The 16,982-nt window shown below is 40.4% G+C and overlaps 1 protein-coding gene across 6 annotated transcripts in view; it reads left to right on the top strand.

The window, feature by feature from the left end:
- RNF111 (ring finger protein 111) overlaps window positions 1–16,982 on the top strand; it is a 129,394-nt gene that overhangs the window by 72,401 nt on the left and 40,011 nt on the right. For all 6 annotated transcript variants that reach the window (XM_066341501.1, XM_066341503.1, XM_066341500.1 and 3 more), the window contains exons 3-5: window positions 5,477–5,603; window positions 8,385–8,548; window positions 13,131–13,325. In XM_066341501.1, coding sequence (XP_066197598.1) covers window positions 5,477–5,603; window positions 8,385–8,548; window positions 13,131–13,325 — 486 coding nt within the window. The remainder of the gene's footprint in view (window positions 1–5,476; window positions 5,604–8,384; window positions 8,549–13,130; window positions 13,326–16,982) is intronic.

Genomic DNA, 16,982 nt, shown 5'->3' with positions numbered 1-16,982 from the left:
ATAAAGTGCTATGAATAATCTTAATGGAGTATATTTGGCCTCTGTGAATAGAGTTACATTTATAATCAAACCAAATCCTACAGTTTTTCTAGAGAGTTATAAAAGATGACTGATAGATAACAAGATATATTCTTGGATGAGAAAAATAAATATAAATATATATTTTTATATATAAAAAATATTAGACATGTCAGGACTTCATTAGTGTTGCAGTGCCACTCCAGTCCAAATCTGACTTTTTCCCTTTACCCTTGATTTTATGTATAATCATGAACAATAATTAGGAAAACCTGAATCTAGTAGGTATTAAAATAGTTATTTTAGTCTTTTCAACTAGTTATTTGGACAATTGTAGATTCACATGCAAGGAAGATGAGTTTAGATCTGATCTTTTACATCATGTCACACATAAAAGTTAAAATGGATTATAGACATAAATGTAAGAGCTAAACTAATAAATGTAAGAGCTAAACTATGCAACTTACAGAAGAAACAGGTAATATTTCAGTGACCTTCAGTTAGGCAGAAAAAAGTTTTTTTTTTTTGTATTTTTCTGAAGCTGGAAACGGGGAGAGACAGTTAGACAGACTCCCACATGCGCCCGACCGGGATCCACCCGGCACGCCCACCAGGGGCGATGCTCTGCCCACCAGGGGGCGATGCTCTGCCCCTCCAGGGCGTCACTCTGTTGCGACCAGAGCCACTCTAGCGCCTGGGGCAGAGGCCAAGGAGCCATCCCCAGCGCCCAGGCCATCTTTGCCCCAATGGAGCCTTGGCTGCGGGAGGGGAAGAGAGAGACAGAGTTCCTAGGAAGGAGAGGGGGAGGGGTGGAGAAGCAGATGGGCGCTTCTCCTGTGTGCCCTGGCCGGGAATCGAACCCGGGACTTCTGCACGCCAGGCTGACGCTCTACCACTGAGCCAACCGGCCAGGGCAGGCAGAAATTTTTAAAATATGTCACCAAAGACATGATTTATAGAAGGAATTGCACCTGACCTGTGGTGGCACAGTGTATAAAGCATCTACCTGGAATGCTGAGGTCACTGGTTCAACACCCCAGGCTTGCCCATTCAAGGCACACATGAGAAGCAACTATGAATTGTTCCTCCCCCCCAGCCTTTCTCTCTCTCTCTCTCTCTCTCTCTCTCTCTCCTCTCTCTAAAATGAATAAATAAAATCTTAAAAGGAATTGCTAATTTGGACTTCATCAAAATTAAAGACTGCATTACCCTGGCCGGTTGGCTCAGTGGTAGAGCATTGGCCTGGCGTGCGGAAGTCCTGGGTTCGATTCCCGGCCAGGGCACACAGGAGAGGCGCCCATCTGCTTCTCCACCCCTCCCCCTCTCCTTCCTCTCTGTCTCTCTCTTCCCCTCCTGCAGCCGAGGCTCCATTGGAGCAAAAGATGGCCCGGGCACTGGGGATGGCTCCTTGGCCTCTGCCCCAGGCGCTAGAGTGGCTCTGGTCGCAACAGAGCGACACCCCGGATGGGCAGAGCATCGCCCCCTGGTGGGCGTGCCGGGTGGATCCCGGTCGGGCGCATGCGGGAGTCTGTCTGACTGCCTCCCCGTTTTCAGCTTCAGAAAAATACAAAAAAAAAAAAAAAAAAATTAAAGACTGCATTAACACTATTAAGAAAATAAAAAGACATGCTACTGACTGGGAGAAAATATTTATAAATAGTTTATCTGATACAAGACTTTTATTTCGAATGTATAAAGAGCTCTTACAACTCAACAATAAACCAAAGTCCAAGTTAATCCGGGGCAGAAGATTTGAATAGATATTTCATCAAAGTAGCTATTAAGCATTTGACAAAATGCTTAGCATCCTGAGTTATTATAGAAGTCAAAACCACAATGAAGTGCCACTATATAATAAAAAAAAGGCAATAACAATTATTGATGAGTCTGTGGAGAAACTGGAGCCCTCATTTTCCAGGTGGGAATGTATAGCAACTTAGGAAAAGAACTTGGTATTTCTTTAAAAAGTTTAACGTAAGTTTCCATAGTACCCAGAAATTACATTTATAAGTATTTACCCAAGAGAAATGACAGTACATGTATGAATGAATACTTACAGACAAATGTTCATAGAAGCCTTTTCTGTAAAATAGCCAAAAGTGAGAAAAATCCAGGTGTCCATGAAGAGAAGGATAGACAAATTATATATTATTATGATAAGATAATAAATAACTCAGCAAGAAAAAGAATGAGCTGTTGATATGACAGCATGAATAAATCTCAGAGTAAGTGCACTGAGTGAAATAAACCAGACACAAAAGTGTATGCAATGTATGGCTCTCTTTTTTAAAGAACTCTTGAAGATACAAACTAATCCCTAATGACAGAAAATAGGTCAGTTGTAGGGTAGTAGGGAGGGACGGTGATTGACTGCAACAGGGCATGCAGGATTCTTGTAGGGATTAGGAATGTTATAAAACTGGAGTGAGGTGATAGTTATGCTCTATAAATTTACTAAAATCAATGAAGTGTACACTTAAAATGGGTGTAATTTTTAGCTCTCAGTATTTTTAATACATAATTTGTAGTTTACAAGTTTATAGTTTGTTGGTTGACCTTTACATTGACAGGTGATAGTAATGAAGAGAGAGGTATGTCTAAATAAAAACATTCACCAGATTTGTAGAAAAATCCAGCGAGAAGCAATAGAGTGTAATTTTTTTATTATCTTAATCATTTTTAAATATAGAGTTGAGTAGTGTTAAATGTTTTCATTTTTTTGTGAAAAAGATCTCCAGAACTCTTTCATCTTGCAGTATGAAACTTCATACCCATCAAACAACTTTCCTTTTCCTCTTGCCCCCTAGCCCTTGTACCCACCATTCTCCTTCCTGTGAATCTGTGGAAGGATGGAGGTGTTTTTCTGTTTTGTTTTTTGCGTGTATGTGTGACTGGGTTATGTCACTCAGCATAGTGTTCTCAAGGTTCATTTATGTTGCAGCACGTGATTGTATTTCCTTTCTTTTTAATGCTGAATAGTTTCATTTTATGTGTATACCACATTTTGTTTATCCATTCATCCTCTGATGGACATTTGGATTACTTTTCCCTCTTGGTTATGAGCTGTGTGTGCAAATAAATATCTCTATGAGACAAAATGTGAGTTTTAAAGTATGCAAGTAGTACCTCAGAAAAGCTGCTTTAAAAAGGGGGTTACCTAGACTCAAACTCTAGGTCAAAGGGGATTAATAGGTGGCTTAAAACATACAAGAATATTGAAGGGAGTTACCAAATTTAATGGGAGAAAAGAAACGATTTTTCAAGAAATGGTTTAGTAATAGCTAGTTAGCCAGGAAGGGGCAGGGCTAGATTCTATTTATAATCTTATATAATACTATAAACGAAAATGAATTCTAGATGAAGTAAATAATTAAGGAAACACATTGAACCAAATATAATATGTATCTATCCTTCAAATAAGGAAGCACTTTCCAAATGAAGAATAATTTAGGCAAAAAAAATGTACAGAAATACAGATTTCATATACCAAAACTAAAAAACCATTATATGTATTTCTTTTTTGGGGGGAGGAGAGACAGAGAGGCAGAGAGAGACAGGCTGAGATAGAAACAGACAGGAAGGGAGAAAGATGAGAAGCATCAGCTAGAACTTTAGTTGTTCATTGATTGCTTCTCATACATGCCTCGACTGGAGGGCTCCAGCTGAGCCAATGACCCCTTGCTCAAGCCAGCGACCATGGGTTCATGTCTTACGATCCCATGCTCAAGCTGGCAACCCTGCACTCAAGCTGGTGAGCGTGTGCTCAAGCCAGATGAGCCCACTCTTAGGCCAGATGAGCCCATGCTCAAGATGACAACCTCAGCATTTCGAACCTGGGTCCTCAGTGTCCCAGTGGATAGCACTCTATCCACTGCACCACCACCTGGTCAAGCTAGTATGTTTGTTGTTGTTTTTTTATTTTTATTTATTTATTTTTTTATTTTTTTTATAAAGATTTTATTTATTCATTATAGAGAGGGGAGAGAGAGAGAGAGAAGGGGGGAGGAGCAGAAAGCATCAACTCCCATATGTGCCTTGACCAGGCAAGCCCAGGGTTTTGAACCGGCAACCTCAGCGTTTCCAGGTTGACACTTTATCCACTGCGTCACCACAGGTCAGGCTATGTTTGTTTTTTAAAAGAATGCCATATCATGTAAAAATACAACCTTGGAGAAAATATATAGCAAATGTGGGTTTATTTTAGATTTAAAGGGTAAATATTTTATAGAATGAATCTTATATAACGTCTTAAATCAGTACCTTTAGATATTACGTTAATATCTCTGTATAATACATAAATTTATATGGAGACCACTAAAAGTAAAGATCAAACAAGGGCTGTAAAAGAGGATATAGCCTGACCTGTGGTGGTGCAGTGGATTAAGTGTTGACCTGGAACGCTAAGGTCACTGGTTTGAAATTCCAAGTTTGCCTGGTCAGGGCACATATGGGAGTTGATGCCCCCCCTTCTTGCGTTCTCTCTCTCTCTCTCTCACCCCCCTCCTCTAACATGAGTAAATAAATAAAAAAAAGAAGAGGAAATAAACACCTGAAGACCTCAGCTCAGAGAGTAATAGTGCTTAGTCCTGTTTTCACTGTGTGTTCAGCTGTTTTTAGAAAACATTTCAGCCTGGCCAGGCAGTGGCACAGTGGATAGGGCGTCAGACTGGGCCACAGAGGACCCAGGTTTGAAATCCCAAGGTCGCTGGCTTGAGCAAGGGGTCACTTGCTCTGCTGCAGTCCCCCAGTCAAGGCACTTATGAGACAGCAATCAATGAACAACTAAGGAGACTAAGGAGCTGCAACGAAGAATTGATGCTTCTCATCTCTCTCCCTTCCTGTCTGTCTGTCCCTATCTGTCCCTCTCCTGTCTCTCTCTCTGTCTCTGTCACAAAAAAAAGAATTTTTTCATTTTGACAGACATGATTTTTACTTTTATAATGAATTTTATAGTCTTCAAAGTCAAAATAAAAAATTTTATATGTTGGCCCTGGCCAGTGACACAGTTGATAGAGCATCATCCTGTGGTGTGCCAAGGTTGCTGAGCCCAGGTCACCAGCTGGATCTCTGGGTCATCAGCTTGATCCTGAGCGTGCCAATTCAAGCACCGGTCAAGGCACGTATGAGAAGCAGTCAAGGGCACAACTAAGTGGAGAAGGAGTTGATGCTTCTCTGTCTCCCCCTTTCCCTCTCCCCCTCTCCCCTTCCCACTTTCCCTCTTCTTCTCTCCCTCTTTCTTTGTCTCTCTCCCTTTCCCTCTCTCCCTCACTCCCTTTTCCTCTGTCCCTCCCTCCTTCTCCCCCTCTCCCCCTTGTCCCTCCTCCTTCCCATTCCCATTTCCTTTCTATTTTTCTCTCCCATTCTCCTCTAAAAAAAAATATATATATATATATATATTTGATACAGGAATTAGCTAACAGGCAGATACCCTTTAAAATGTTTTTCTTTTTGTTTCCAGGAAGTATTGATGAAGATGTTGTGGTGATAGAAGCTTCCTCCACTCCCCAGGTCACTGCCAATGAAGAAATTAATGTTACCTCAACTGACAGTGAAGTGGAGATTGTAACAGTTGGAGAAAGCTATAGGTAAGACTTTTTTTTTTCTTCTTCTGTATTTTTCTGAAGCCGGAAACGGGGAGAGACAGTCAGACAGACTCCCGCATGCGCCCGACCGGGATCCACCCGGCACGCCCACCAAGGGGGCGACGCTCTGCCCACCAGGGGGCGATGCTCTGCCCCTCCGGGGCGTCGCTCTGTTGCGACCAGAGCCACTCCAGCGCCTGGGGCAGAGGCCGAGGAGCCATCCCCAGCTCCCGGGCCATCTTTGCTCCAGTGGAGCCTCGGCTGTGGGAGGGGAAGAGAGAGACGGAGAGGAAGGAGAGGGGGAGGGGTGGAGAAGCAGATGGGCACTTCTCCTGTGTGCCCTGGCCGGGAATCGAACCCGGGACTTCTGCACTCCAGGCCGACGCTCTACCAGTGAGCAAACCGGCCAGGGCGCTATAGGTAAGATTTTAATTACTAGTTTGTACATTTGAAATTTTAAATAAAAATATTTAAATATATTTGTGTTGCAGATATTTGCATCTTTCTTTTACCCTTTTTTTTTTGGAGACCTGGTTTGATTATGTATACACCAGATTAGTAGATTTCAGACTCACCTTGGAGGTTATAAAGATATGTTTTGCCTGGATTGTGTCTCAGACCAACTGAACAAGAATATTAGAGATCAGTATGTTTTAAGCACCTCAAGTGTACAGTGAAAGTTAATAGTGCTCTAGAAAAACAGTAATTTTACTTAATGTGTTACAAAACAATGTTTGCCTTATGATTTAGAGTTCATAGATTTTTTTGAAATTTAGGTGTGAAATATTCTCATAAATATTAGGAATGATAGTAAAATTAAAAGTGAAAAATAATAAGGAATATTGACAAAGTATTCCATTTTTTATTAATCTACTTGTTTCAAGATCTCATTGATACCAGTGAAGTTTGTGCTGTTCTGTTTGGGCTACCTAGAATCATAAAACATTTTTCCCCCCAATTTTTCCATTGAGTTGAGAGAGATGGCAGGTGGAAGGGAGAGAAATAGAACATCAACTTGTTGTTCTCCTAGTTGTTCCATTTAATTCTGCACACATTGATTGCTTCTTGTACATACCCTGACTGGGGATCAAACCCACAACTTCGGTGAGCCAGGATGATGCTTTATCCACTGAGCCATTTGGCCAGGGCTGTAAAACATTTTTTGAAATTTTTTGTTCTTCACTGAGTAATTTCCTCTAGCTCTATGCTAATATATAAATGAAAATTTTTATTTGTTTTGATAAATAACTGGAAATGCCATTGCCCTTTTGAGAATAACCCCCCAAAAGCAAAAAACCCTGACACTATATTATACACTGTATTCATCTTGTGCTTTAGATGATTACAAATATTTTTAAGAGAAGCAGTAAAGTGTTTCTTCCATTTGATACAGCAATAAATTATGGATAAATCTTAATTTTTGTGTTGAAATGAATTTATAAATACATTTGCTCACTATATTTTAATTTGTTTTGTTATTGAATAAAAAGAAAATATTCCTATTTCAGAAGCATGGTAAAAACATAGAATGTGCTTTCCACTGGCCACTTTCCCATTGGAGTGGTACTTCAGTGGTATGGAAGAGAGCACTGTATAAGGTATCCCTCTTTAAGTTCTAAATGATTTTCCTAGACTCTAAGGAAAATTGATATTCTATGGCATATGGGCACACCTTGTTGATTGCATAGTGCTTAGTATGACACTGACTCAGTTTTTTTGAGCTACACGAATTGCTAAAATTAAGGACCTGGTTTTCCTCATGGAACAGGAGAGCTTTCTTGTCATAGGAATACTGATATTCAAGCAGATGTATTTACCATAGTAATGGACCATGATCTTGAAAAAGTGCTCAGGACCCATATTTATTTTTCTTACTGTTATGTAGGGTATTAACTTTGTCACTGTTTAGCTAGCTCTTGGGCCTTTTTCTTTAAGAGAGAATGCATCTGTATTGCAGATTCTTGTGTGTCAGGATTTAACAGTTGCCACGTAAATCAGCTGTTCTTCCTACAACACTGTTTTTTTGCCATTGCTCCACTACATAATGTTGGAGTTAGGGCATCCAAGGTTGTTGCTTTCACAAAAGTATGCAAGTGGTCTTGGAACTTTCTGCAGCTATTAACAGCTTCCCAGAAATAGACTACAGTCTCATCAGAAGCTTGGTTTTTCAAAAATTTTATTTTTTTATAGTTTTATTTATTTAAAAATTAAATTCGCCTGACCAGGCGGTGGCGCAGTGGATAGAGCGTCAGACTGGGATGCCAAGGACCCAGGTTTGAGACCCCCAGGTCACCAGCTTGAGCGCAGGCTCATCTGGTTTGAGCAAAAGGTCACCAGCTTGGACCCAAGGTTGCTGGCTCAAGCAAGGGGTTACTCGGTCTGCTGAAGGCCTGCGGTCAAGGCACGTATGAGAAAGCAATCAATGAACAACTAAGGTGTCGCAATGCGCAACGAAAATCTAATGATTGATGCTTCTCATGTCTCCATTTCTGTCTCTCTGTCCCTGTCTCTCTCTCTGTCTCTGTAAAAAAAAAATTAAATTTAATGGGGTGACATGATCAATGAGAGTACATAGATTTCAGATAAACATTTCTGTAGCATTTGAACTGTTGACTGCATTGTATGCCAATTTTAATTCTGTGACCATTATTTTTTTTGGAGAGTCTTGCATGAAGTACTTTACAACTTACTTTATAAGAAGGGCTTACTATTTCTTGGGTAACTAAAATTTTTGTGATTTTTTTTTTTTAATATTTACTAATTTAATACTGGTATCATTTTAAGGTCTCGTTCAACCCTTGGACACTCCAGATCTCATTGGAGCCAAGGTTCAAGTTCTCATGCAAATCGGCCACAGGAGCCACGGAACCGCAGTAGGATTTCTACTGTGATACAGCCCTTGAGGCAGAATGCAGCAGAAGTTGTGGACCTTACTGTTGATGAAGATGGTAAGGTGATATAGTAACAATGTAGAATTATTATTATTGTTGTTGTTATTACTTTGAGAGAAGGAGAGATAGACTCCCACATGCGCCCTGACTGGATCCACCCAGCAACCCCCTTCTGGGGCTGATGCTTGAATCAGCTGAGCTATCCTCAGCACCTGGGGTCAATGCTTGGACCAGTTGAGCCACTGGCTGTGGGTAAAGAGAAAGAAAGGGGAGAGCAGGGGAGAGACAGATGGTCACTTTTCATTTATGCCCTCACCAGGGATTAAACCTGGGATATCTGTGTGCTGGGCCAATGCTCTATCCACTGAGCCAACTGGCCAGGACCAACAATTTAGAATTATGAAGAGAATTTGATAAAATGAAATATTCTTAGTATGCTAGAAACTCTTACTACTTCTTAATGGTAATATATTGTTCAACTATAGGGAAGTTGTCATATTTTCTAATCTATTTTTCAATTAATATAATAACTTTGATTATTATGTAGTAAATTGTGCCTAAAGTTTTTTCTGACTATTGTTTAATTGCTTGGTAGTTATTTTCGTAGGAAAAAATATTTTATAAGTGATAGCTTGATCTATCCTCAGACTTAACTATTACTTTCATTCATAGTATTATTGTCATACTTTAACTTCTACTATGAAAAGTATAAATGGCACTTTTTTAATATAGACAATATAGCAGCACTACAGCTGAATGTATATGGTTAATGCTGATTATTTGAAATGTCAAATTTACTTTTAAAGTATGTTTTTCTTTAATATAACATAATTTTTGTGCTGTTTAGTTTTATTTATTTTTAAAGCGTAAATGCTCATATATTTTTAAATTTTTATTTATTGATTTTAGAGAGAAAGGAAGGGAGGGAGGGAAGAGACAGGAACATCGATCTGTTCCTATATGTGCCCTGACAGGGGGGGTTCGAACAGACAACCTTTGTGCTTCAGGACAATGCTCTCCAACTGAGCTATCTGACCAGGGCATGTGCTGCTTAGTTTTAGTGTTTTATTTGGCTTACAAATGCTCCAAGTAACTGAGGAAACAAAGCCAGAGTTGGAAAAGAGGAGTTATGAAGAGCAGAAATGTGTGTGAATATATGAATACATGTGTGAGTTTTCCTTTTATTGATTTTTTTTTATTTTTATAATTTTTAGAAAGAAAGACATGGAAGGGAGAGAGCTGAGGAGCAGAGGGATGAGAGACATCAACTTGTAGTTGCTTCATTTTAGTTGTTCATTGATTGCTTCTCATATGAGCTTTGACCAAGGAGCTCCAGCCAAGCCCAGTGACCCCCTTGCTCAAGCCAGTGAGTGTGGGCTTTATGCCAGCAACCTGCACTCAAGCTGGTGCACCCATGCTCAACCCCATGAGCCTGTGCTCAAGCTGGTGACCTCGGGGTTTGGAAGTGGGCACCTCAGCTTCCCAAGTCGGTGTTATATCCACTGTACTACCACCAGTCAGACCACATGTGAATTTTCCACATATTGAGAATTATGGCTCAGATATTATTAGTTATACTTTGAAGGAAATGGTCAATCATAATTTCCCTAAAGGAAGGTGGTCAACCATATATGAATTTGTTAGCTTTGTAAGTTATCAATAAATTGAAGAAAAAGATATAGTAAGTAGGTAGAAAGAGTTTAGAGGCCTTGGGCAATCTGCTCTTATACGGGCTATTTGCACTTTGGATGATCATAACTTTCAGAGTACCAGTACTTTGGAATTCAGATATTTATTAAGAGATAAATGATTCCTACTGCCTGGATTACATTCAGTAATGTCTTGGTTTTTATTTTGAAGCATTATAAGTTATTTGTCAGTGGTTAATATAACAGGGATTAAATAAAGATTACTTGCAGTTAATTAAATATAGGATGACTGTTTTGGGATCTTTTTATTTTTTGTTTGTTTTTTGACAGACAAGGAGAGTCAGAGAGAGGGACAGATAGGGACAGACAGACCGGAAGGGAGAGAGATGAGAAGCATCAATTCTTCGTTGTGACATATTAGTTGTTCATTGATTGCTTTCTCATATGTGCCTTGACTGGGGCTGGGGTGGGGCTACAGCAGAGCGAGTGACCCCTTGCTCAAACCAGCGACCTTGGGCTCAAGCCAGCGACCTTTGGGCTCAAGCCAGCAATGATGGGGTCATGTGTATGATCCACACTCAAGCCAGCGACCCCATGCTCAAGCTGATGTGCCTGCGCTCAGGCTGGATGAGCCCACACTCAAGCCAGTGACCTTGGGGTTTCGAACCCGGGTCCTCCATATCTCAGGTTGATGGCTCTATCCACTGCATCATCGCCTGGTCAGGCTGGGATCTTTCTGTATGTTTTCTATGTGACACCTATTATCCACTATGTAGGAGAAGGTGACAGAGTAGCCTTCTAACCATTAGAATTAGTTCAACAGGAATACTTTAGGTTAATAGTATTTCAGTAGATGCCCTCTTTTCCCAGCTAGTTTCCTTCATTGGAAAGCTTCTATCTTATTAAAAATAAATGCAAATGTAAGAAATCTAATTTCGGGAAGCACGTGTCTTTGGAGCTATAGTCCCACGTGCTTTGCTGGCTTTTATTAATTTTCTTTTTCCTCTTAAAAAAATAAAATAAATAAATGCGAAACTTAAGTATATCAGTGAGATTGGTGATTCTTAACTGTCATTTTCTGCCCTTAAATACATTTATCAATAACTACAGACATTTTTGCTTCTTACAACTGGGGGAGAGTGCTACTCACATTTAATGGGTAGAGGCCAGGGACGCTGCCTATAATGCATAGGACAGCCCACCATCTATCCCCACTCCCACCCCAGCAAAGAATTATCCAGCCAAAAATATCAGTACTGCTAAGGTTGAGAAACTGATATAAACCATTTATACATAAACAGATGTTCCTCCTTCCATTTTTAGGTGTAAGCAAATACATTTGTTTAAGCATCCAAAGTACAATGTTCCATTTAGACACACAGGTATTCTTTGTGTTTCAGGAGTCAGCCTTCCACACTGCATGGTATAAAATAGTTGTCGTCTCATTCTATATCACATTAAGAAAGTCCCTTTATTTCAGATCTAATTGTTATGAATATGCTTTGGACAGATTTTTTTTTTTTAAAACATTTTATAATCAGAGTCTAAACTCTAAAGTGTAACTCATTAATAAGTTTAAAGTCTGCCTGAAATTTCTTTTACATTCCACTACAAAAACTTGTAAATTTTGTTAGAAAGTACTACCAGATATTAATATTTTCAAAAAAATTTTTGGAAAACATTCAGAAATGCATGTAAAACTATATTAAATACTATAGATCAGTGGTCCCCAACCTGTTTTGGGCCACGGACCGGCCTTTAGGGTGGGATGGATAAATGTATCACGTGACCAAGACAAGCAGCAAGAGTGAGTCTTAGATGGATGTAACAGAGGGAATCTGGTCATTTTTTAAAAATAAAACATTGTTCAGACTTAAATATAAATAAAACGGAAATAATGTAAGTTATTTATTCTTTCTCTGTGGACCGGTACCAAATGGCCCACGGACCAGAACTGGTCTGCGGCCCAGGGTTTGGGGACCACTGCTATAGATAATGTTTATTAAGTGATTACTATATGTAAAGCTTCTTACAAAGTGCCTATATGTAAGATCTCAGTTCATTCTAACTGTTCTATGAAGACAATTTTTTACTTTGCTAGTTCAATTGGTTAGGAAAAGAAGAGTAGTTGAATAACTTATTCAGGATCATACTTTCAGTGGTGGACTCAGAATTGCTGTACAAAGCATCTAACTCTAGAATCCTTTGTGTACCAGAAAAAAGTGCCATTTGTAGTACTGTTCTGACACCCTGTAACAAGGTGTATGAGCATAGCAGAGAGACTTGTACTTTCCTTTTTCTCTTCTTTATGATAAATCAGAAAACTTATATAATCATTATTCAAAAAACTAGACTAGTCACCTGAATTATTGGAATATGTATATGTTAGATTTTTTTAAATGCAGTTATGTTAGTAACATCATTTTAATGTTGTAGTTTAGGTTTATGAAAGCTTTTTATTTACTATATATTTTACTTGCTAGAGAGTTAATTTTTTTCTTTTTTTTTAAATTTTAGCGAAAGGAGGGAAGGCAGAGGGACAGACCCCTCCATGTGTCCCAACCAGGATCCACCTGGCAAGCCCACTAAGGGGCGATGCTCTGCCCTTCTGGGGCTGTTGCTTTGTTGCTCAGCAATGGAGCCATTTTTTTAGCACCTGAGGCAGAGGCCATGGAGCCATCTTAGTGCCGGAGGCTAATTCGCTCGAACCAGTTGAGCCATGACTGCAAAGAGGGGAAGAGAAAGAAAGGGAGAGAGAAAGGGAAAGATGGAGAAGCAGATGGTCGCTTCTCCTGTGTGTCCTGAGTGGAAATCAAACCTGGGACATCCTCACGCTGGGCCGACGCTCTACCACTGAGCCAACTGGCCAGGGTGAGAGTTCATATTTTTAAAGTTTGCTTTAATAATTATAAAAGTGTTAGCTTGAATTAAAATATAACCCATTATTTAATTTCTTAGGAAATGCCAAATAAACATTTTCTATTTTATAGAACCTACTGTAATACCAACCACTTCTGCAAGAATGGAATCACAAACCACAAGCGCTTCCACTATCAATTCCAAACCATCTACCTCTGAGCAGGCCTCTGATACTGCTTCAGCTGTCACTAGTAGCCAACCCTCCACAGTATCAGAGACTTCAGCTACTCTTTCAAGCAATAGTGTGACTGGTACTTCTATAGGAGGTATGTAAAAAATGGGGGAGCACTTGTTAGAAAAAGAATTGTTTTTAAGATTTTAGCTGTACTAGCAAGAGCATAGTCAGTATAAACATTATATGTGAGCTAAGTAGTCTGAATTAGAATTAGACTATGATTTTATGTTTGAGTTTGGTTCTCTGTGTTATCAAAGTATCATAGCTCAACTGAAAGAAATTGGGGAGAATTAAATGGCTGACACCAAAAGTGAGAGCAACAAAAGAAAAAACAAATTGAATTTCATCAAAATTTTTGTACATTAAATATACATAGCTTTTGTACATTAAAGGACATCAAGAAAGTGAAAAGACAACTTACAGAATGAGAGAAAAATATTTTAAAATCATACATTTGCTAAGGGTCTAATCTCTAGACTATATAAAGAACTTGTGCAATTCACCAATATAAAGAAAATAAACTCTCTATAAAAATAAGTGAAGGGTTTACATAGATATTTTCCCAAAGAAGTTAAATGACCAAGAAGCATATGAAAACAGCATCCTTAGTAGGGAAATATGAATCAAAACCACCAGGAATTACCACTTTATACCTAACAGAATTTCTGTAATTAAAAAATAAATCAGGAAATAACCAGTGTTGACTAGAATGTGGAGAAATTGGAATCCTTATAAATAGTCTGGTTTGAATGTAAAATGGTATAACCATTGTGGAAATATTTTGGCAGCTGCTCAAAAAGTTAAACATAGCTTCTGTTCAAGATGGCAGAGTAGGTAAATGTGTTACTTAACATCCTTCCACAACTGCATCAGAATTGCAACTAAACTAGAACAACCATCATTCAAAACTGCCTGAAATCTAGCCGAACAGAAGTCCTCTAAATAGGACATAAAGAAGAAGCCACATTGAGACTGATGGGAGGGGCTGAGATGTGGGACAAGATTGTCCCACATCCACATGTAGTTAAAGATTGGGAGGGATATCTTGGCTATGGAGGTCCGCTCTTAGGAGCAAAGTGTCCCAGCTCCACACCAGGCCCCTCAGCCCAGGGTTCTAGTGCTGGGAAGAGAAGTCACCAAACTTCTGGTTGTGAAAACTGGTAGGGATTGTGACTGAGTGAGATGGAGGGCTGCTGGAGTCCCAGGTGTTCCTCTTAAAAGGCCCACACATTGACTTACTCAGATGTACTCACTCTGAGCTGCAGCACTAGGATAGCAGCTCAAAAGGCAACAGGGACATACACAGAGGAACTGAACAGTCTGGCTTTAGGGCGAGGGTTGGAGGGGCAGCTTTTTCCCAGACAAGTGCTGGCAGATGTCATTGTTCTTTGCTGAGCCCTTCCCCCACAGAGCTGGCAGGTGGGCCTATATATGAGTCACATCATTTACCCTGTACTGGTGACTCTCTGAGACCTGCCCCACCCAACTTTTGGGCACACTCACACTCTTTCCAGTGACTTTTCATACAAATGGTCAGTCTTGGCTTATGCTTTAGACCTCACTAAAATTTCTCAAACAAGCAGCACCTGGTTTCTTCATGTTTTACCTCTTTTTTTTTTTTTTTTGTATTTTTCTGAAGCTGGAAATGGGGAGAGACAGTCAGACAGACTCCCGCATGTGCCTGACTGGGATCCACCCGGCAAGCCCACCAGGGGCAACGCTCTGCCCACCAGGGGGCGATGCTCTGCCCCTCCGGGGCGTCGCTCTGCCGCGACCAGAGCCACTCTAGCGCCTGGGGCAGAGGCCAAGGAGCCATCTCCAGCGCCCGGGCCATCTTTGCTCCAATGGAGCCTTGGCTGCAGGAGGGGAAGAGAGAGACAGAGAGGAAGGAGGGGGGGGTGGAGAAGCAAATGGGTGCTTCTCCTATGTGCCCTGGCCGGGAATCGAACCCGGGTCCCCTGCGCGCCAGGCCGACGCTCTACTGCTGAGCCAACCGGCCAGGGCGTGTTTTACCTCTTCTTAAGTGGCCCCAGGCCCAGCATTAGCAGCATCCAGCCTTGGTTCATAGCTTGTTCTCTGCTGGGCACTTCCAAGCCCAGAAAAAGCAGCAGCCAACTGCAGATCACTTTGTAGCTCATGCCCAATAGCCCTAGGCAAGGCACAGGTGGTGGCTGACCTTGGCCTGCACCTTTCAGTAGGCCTCAGAGCCAATGCACTTGGTGAACAGTTTCAGAGTACACTGAAGTACCACCACCCTACAACCTTTGCAAGTGATACACTCAAGGGGCAGACTCAGCAGGCACCAGAGCTCTGCTGAAGTGAGTTCTGCTCCATAGGTTTAGCCCCTGCCCAGCATATCTTTCACTGTGGTTGCAGCCAGTTCTCACGGTCAGTCAACCTGGGGTAAATCCCTCCCATTGACTTGCCAACAGCAATCAAGGCTCACCGACAACAGCAGGGTGCACACAGCTCATACTGAGGGTGCATCGGGAGCACCAGCTTTTTTGACCAGGGAGGCTGCATAACTGGGCCCTATAGGATACCTACTATACAAGGCCACTCTACAAAGCCTGGAAGACATAGCAGCTCTACTTAATTCATAGAAATAAGCACAGGAAGGCTGCCAAAATAAGGAGACAGACACATCCCAAATGAAAGAACAAAACTCCAGAAAAAGAAATAAAGAAAATAGAGATGGGCAATCTACCAGATGCAGAGTTCAATATACTGGTTATAAGGATGCTTAGTGAACTTAGGGAAAAAATAAATGAATTTAATGAGAACTTCAACAAAGACTTAGGAAACATAAAAATGGAGAGAGAAAACATAAAGAAGAACTAGCCAGAAATGAAGAATATATTAACTGAAATGAAGACAGGGCATGAGGGGTAGAATAGGTGAAGCAAAGGATCATATCCATAATTTGGAAGATAAGGAACCAGAAAATACTCAATCAGAACAGCAAAAAAGAAAAAAAATTCCCCAAAATAAGGATTGTATAGGATCCTCTGGGACAACTTCAAGTGTACCAACATTTGTATCATGAGGGTTACAGGAAGAGATGAGAGAGAGCAAGGAATTGAAAACCTATGTTAAAAAATAGAGAACTTCTCTAACCTGATGAAGACAATAGACATACAAGTCCAGAAAGTACAGAGAGTCCTATACTTTAACAAGGTAAACCCAAAGAGGCCCACACCAAGACACATCATAATTGAAATGCAAAAGGTTAAAGACAAATAGAAAATCTTAAAAGCAGCAAGAAAAAAGCAGTTAGTTACCTACTCCCATAAGACTGTTAGATGATTCCTCAGCAGAAACTTTGCAGGCTGGAAGGAAGTGACAAGAAATATTCAAAGTAATGAAAAGCAAGGACTACAACCAAGATTACTCTACCCAGCAAAACTATCTTATAGAATCAAAGGGTAGATAAAGAGCTTCCCAAATAAGAAAAAGCTAAAAGAGGTTGTCCCCACCAAACCAGTATTATAAGAAATGTTAAAGGGTCCTCTTTAAGAGGGAGAAGATGAAGGATATGAATAATAAAATGACAATAAATGCATATCTATCAACAAGTGCTTTAAATGCAAATGGAGTAAATCAGTGGTAGTCAACCTGGTTCCTAACGCTCACTAGTGAGCGTTCCAGCTTTCATGGTGGGTGGTAGTGGAGCAACCAAAGTATAAATAAAAAGATAGATTTAACTATAGTAAGTTGTTTATAAAGATTTATTCTGCCAAACTTAGCG

This window comes from Saccopteryx leptura, chromosome 6 (assembly GCF_036850995.1).
Source record: "Saccopteryx leptura isolate mSacLep1 chromosome 6, mSacLep1_pri_phased_curated, whole genome shotgun sequence".
Taxonomy (NCBI): Eukaryota; Metazoa; Chordata; class Mammalia; order Chiroptera; family Emballonuridae; genus Saccopteryx; species Saccopteryx leptura.
Note: the sequence above shows the minus strand (reverse complement) of the source record. Positions and strands in the feature narration are given on the sequence as shown.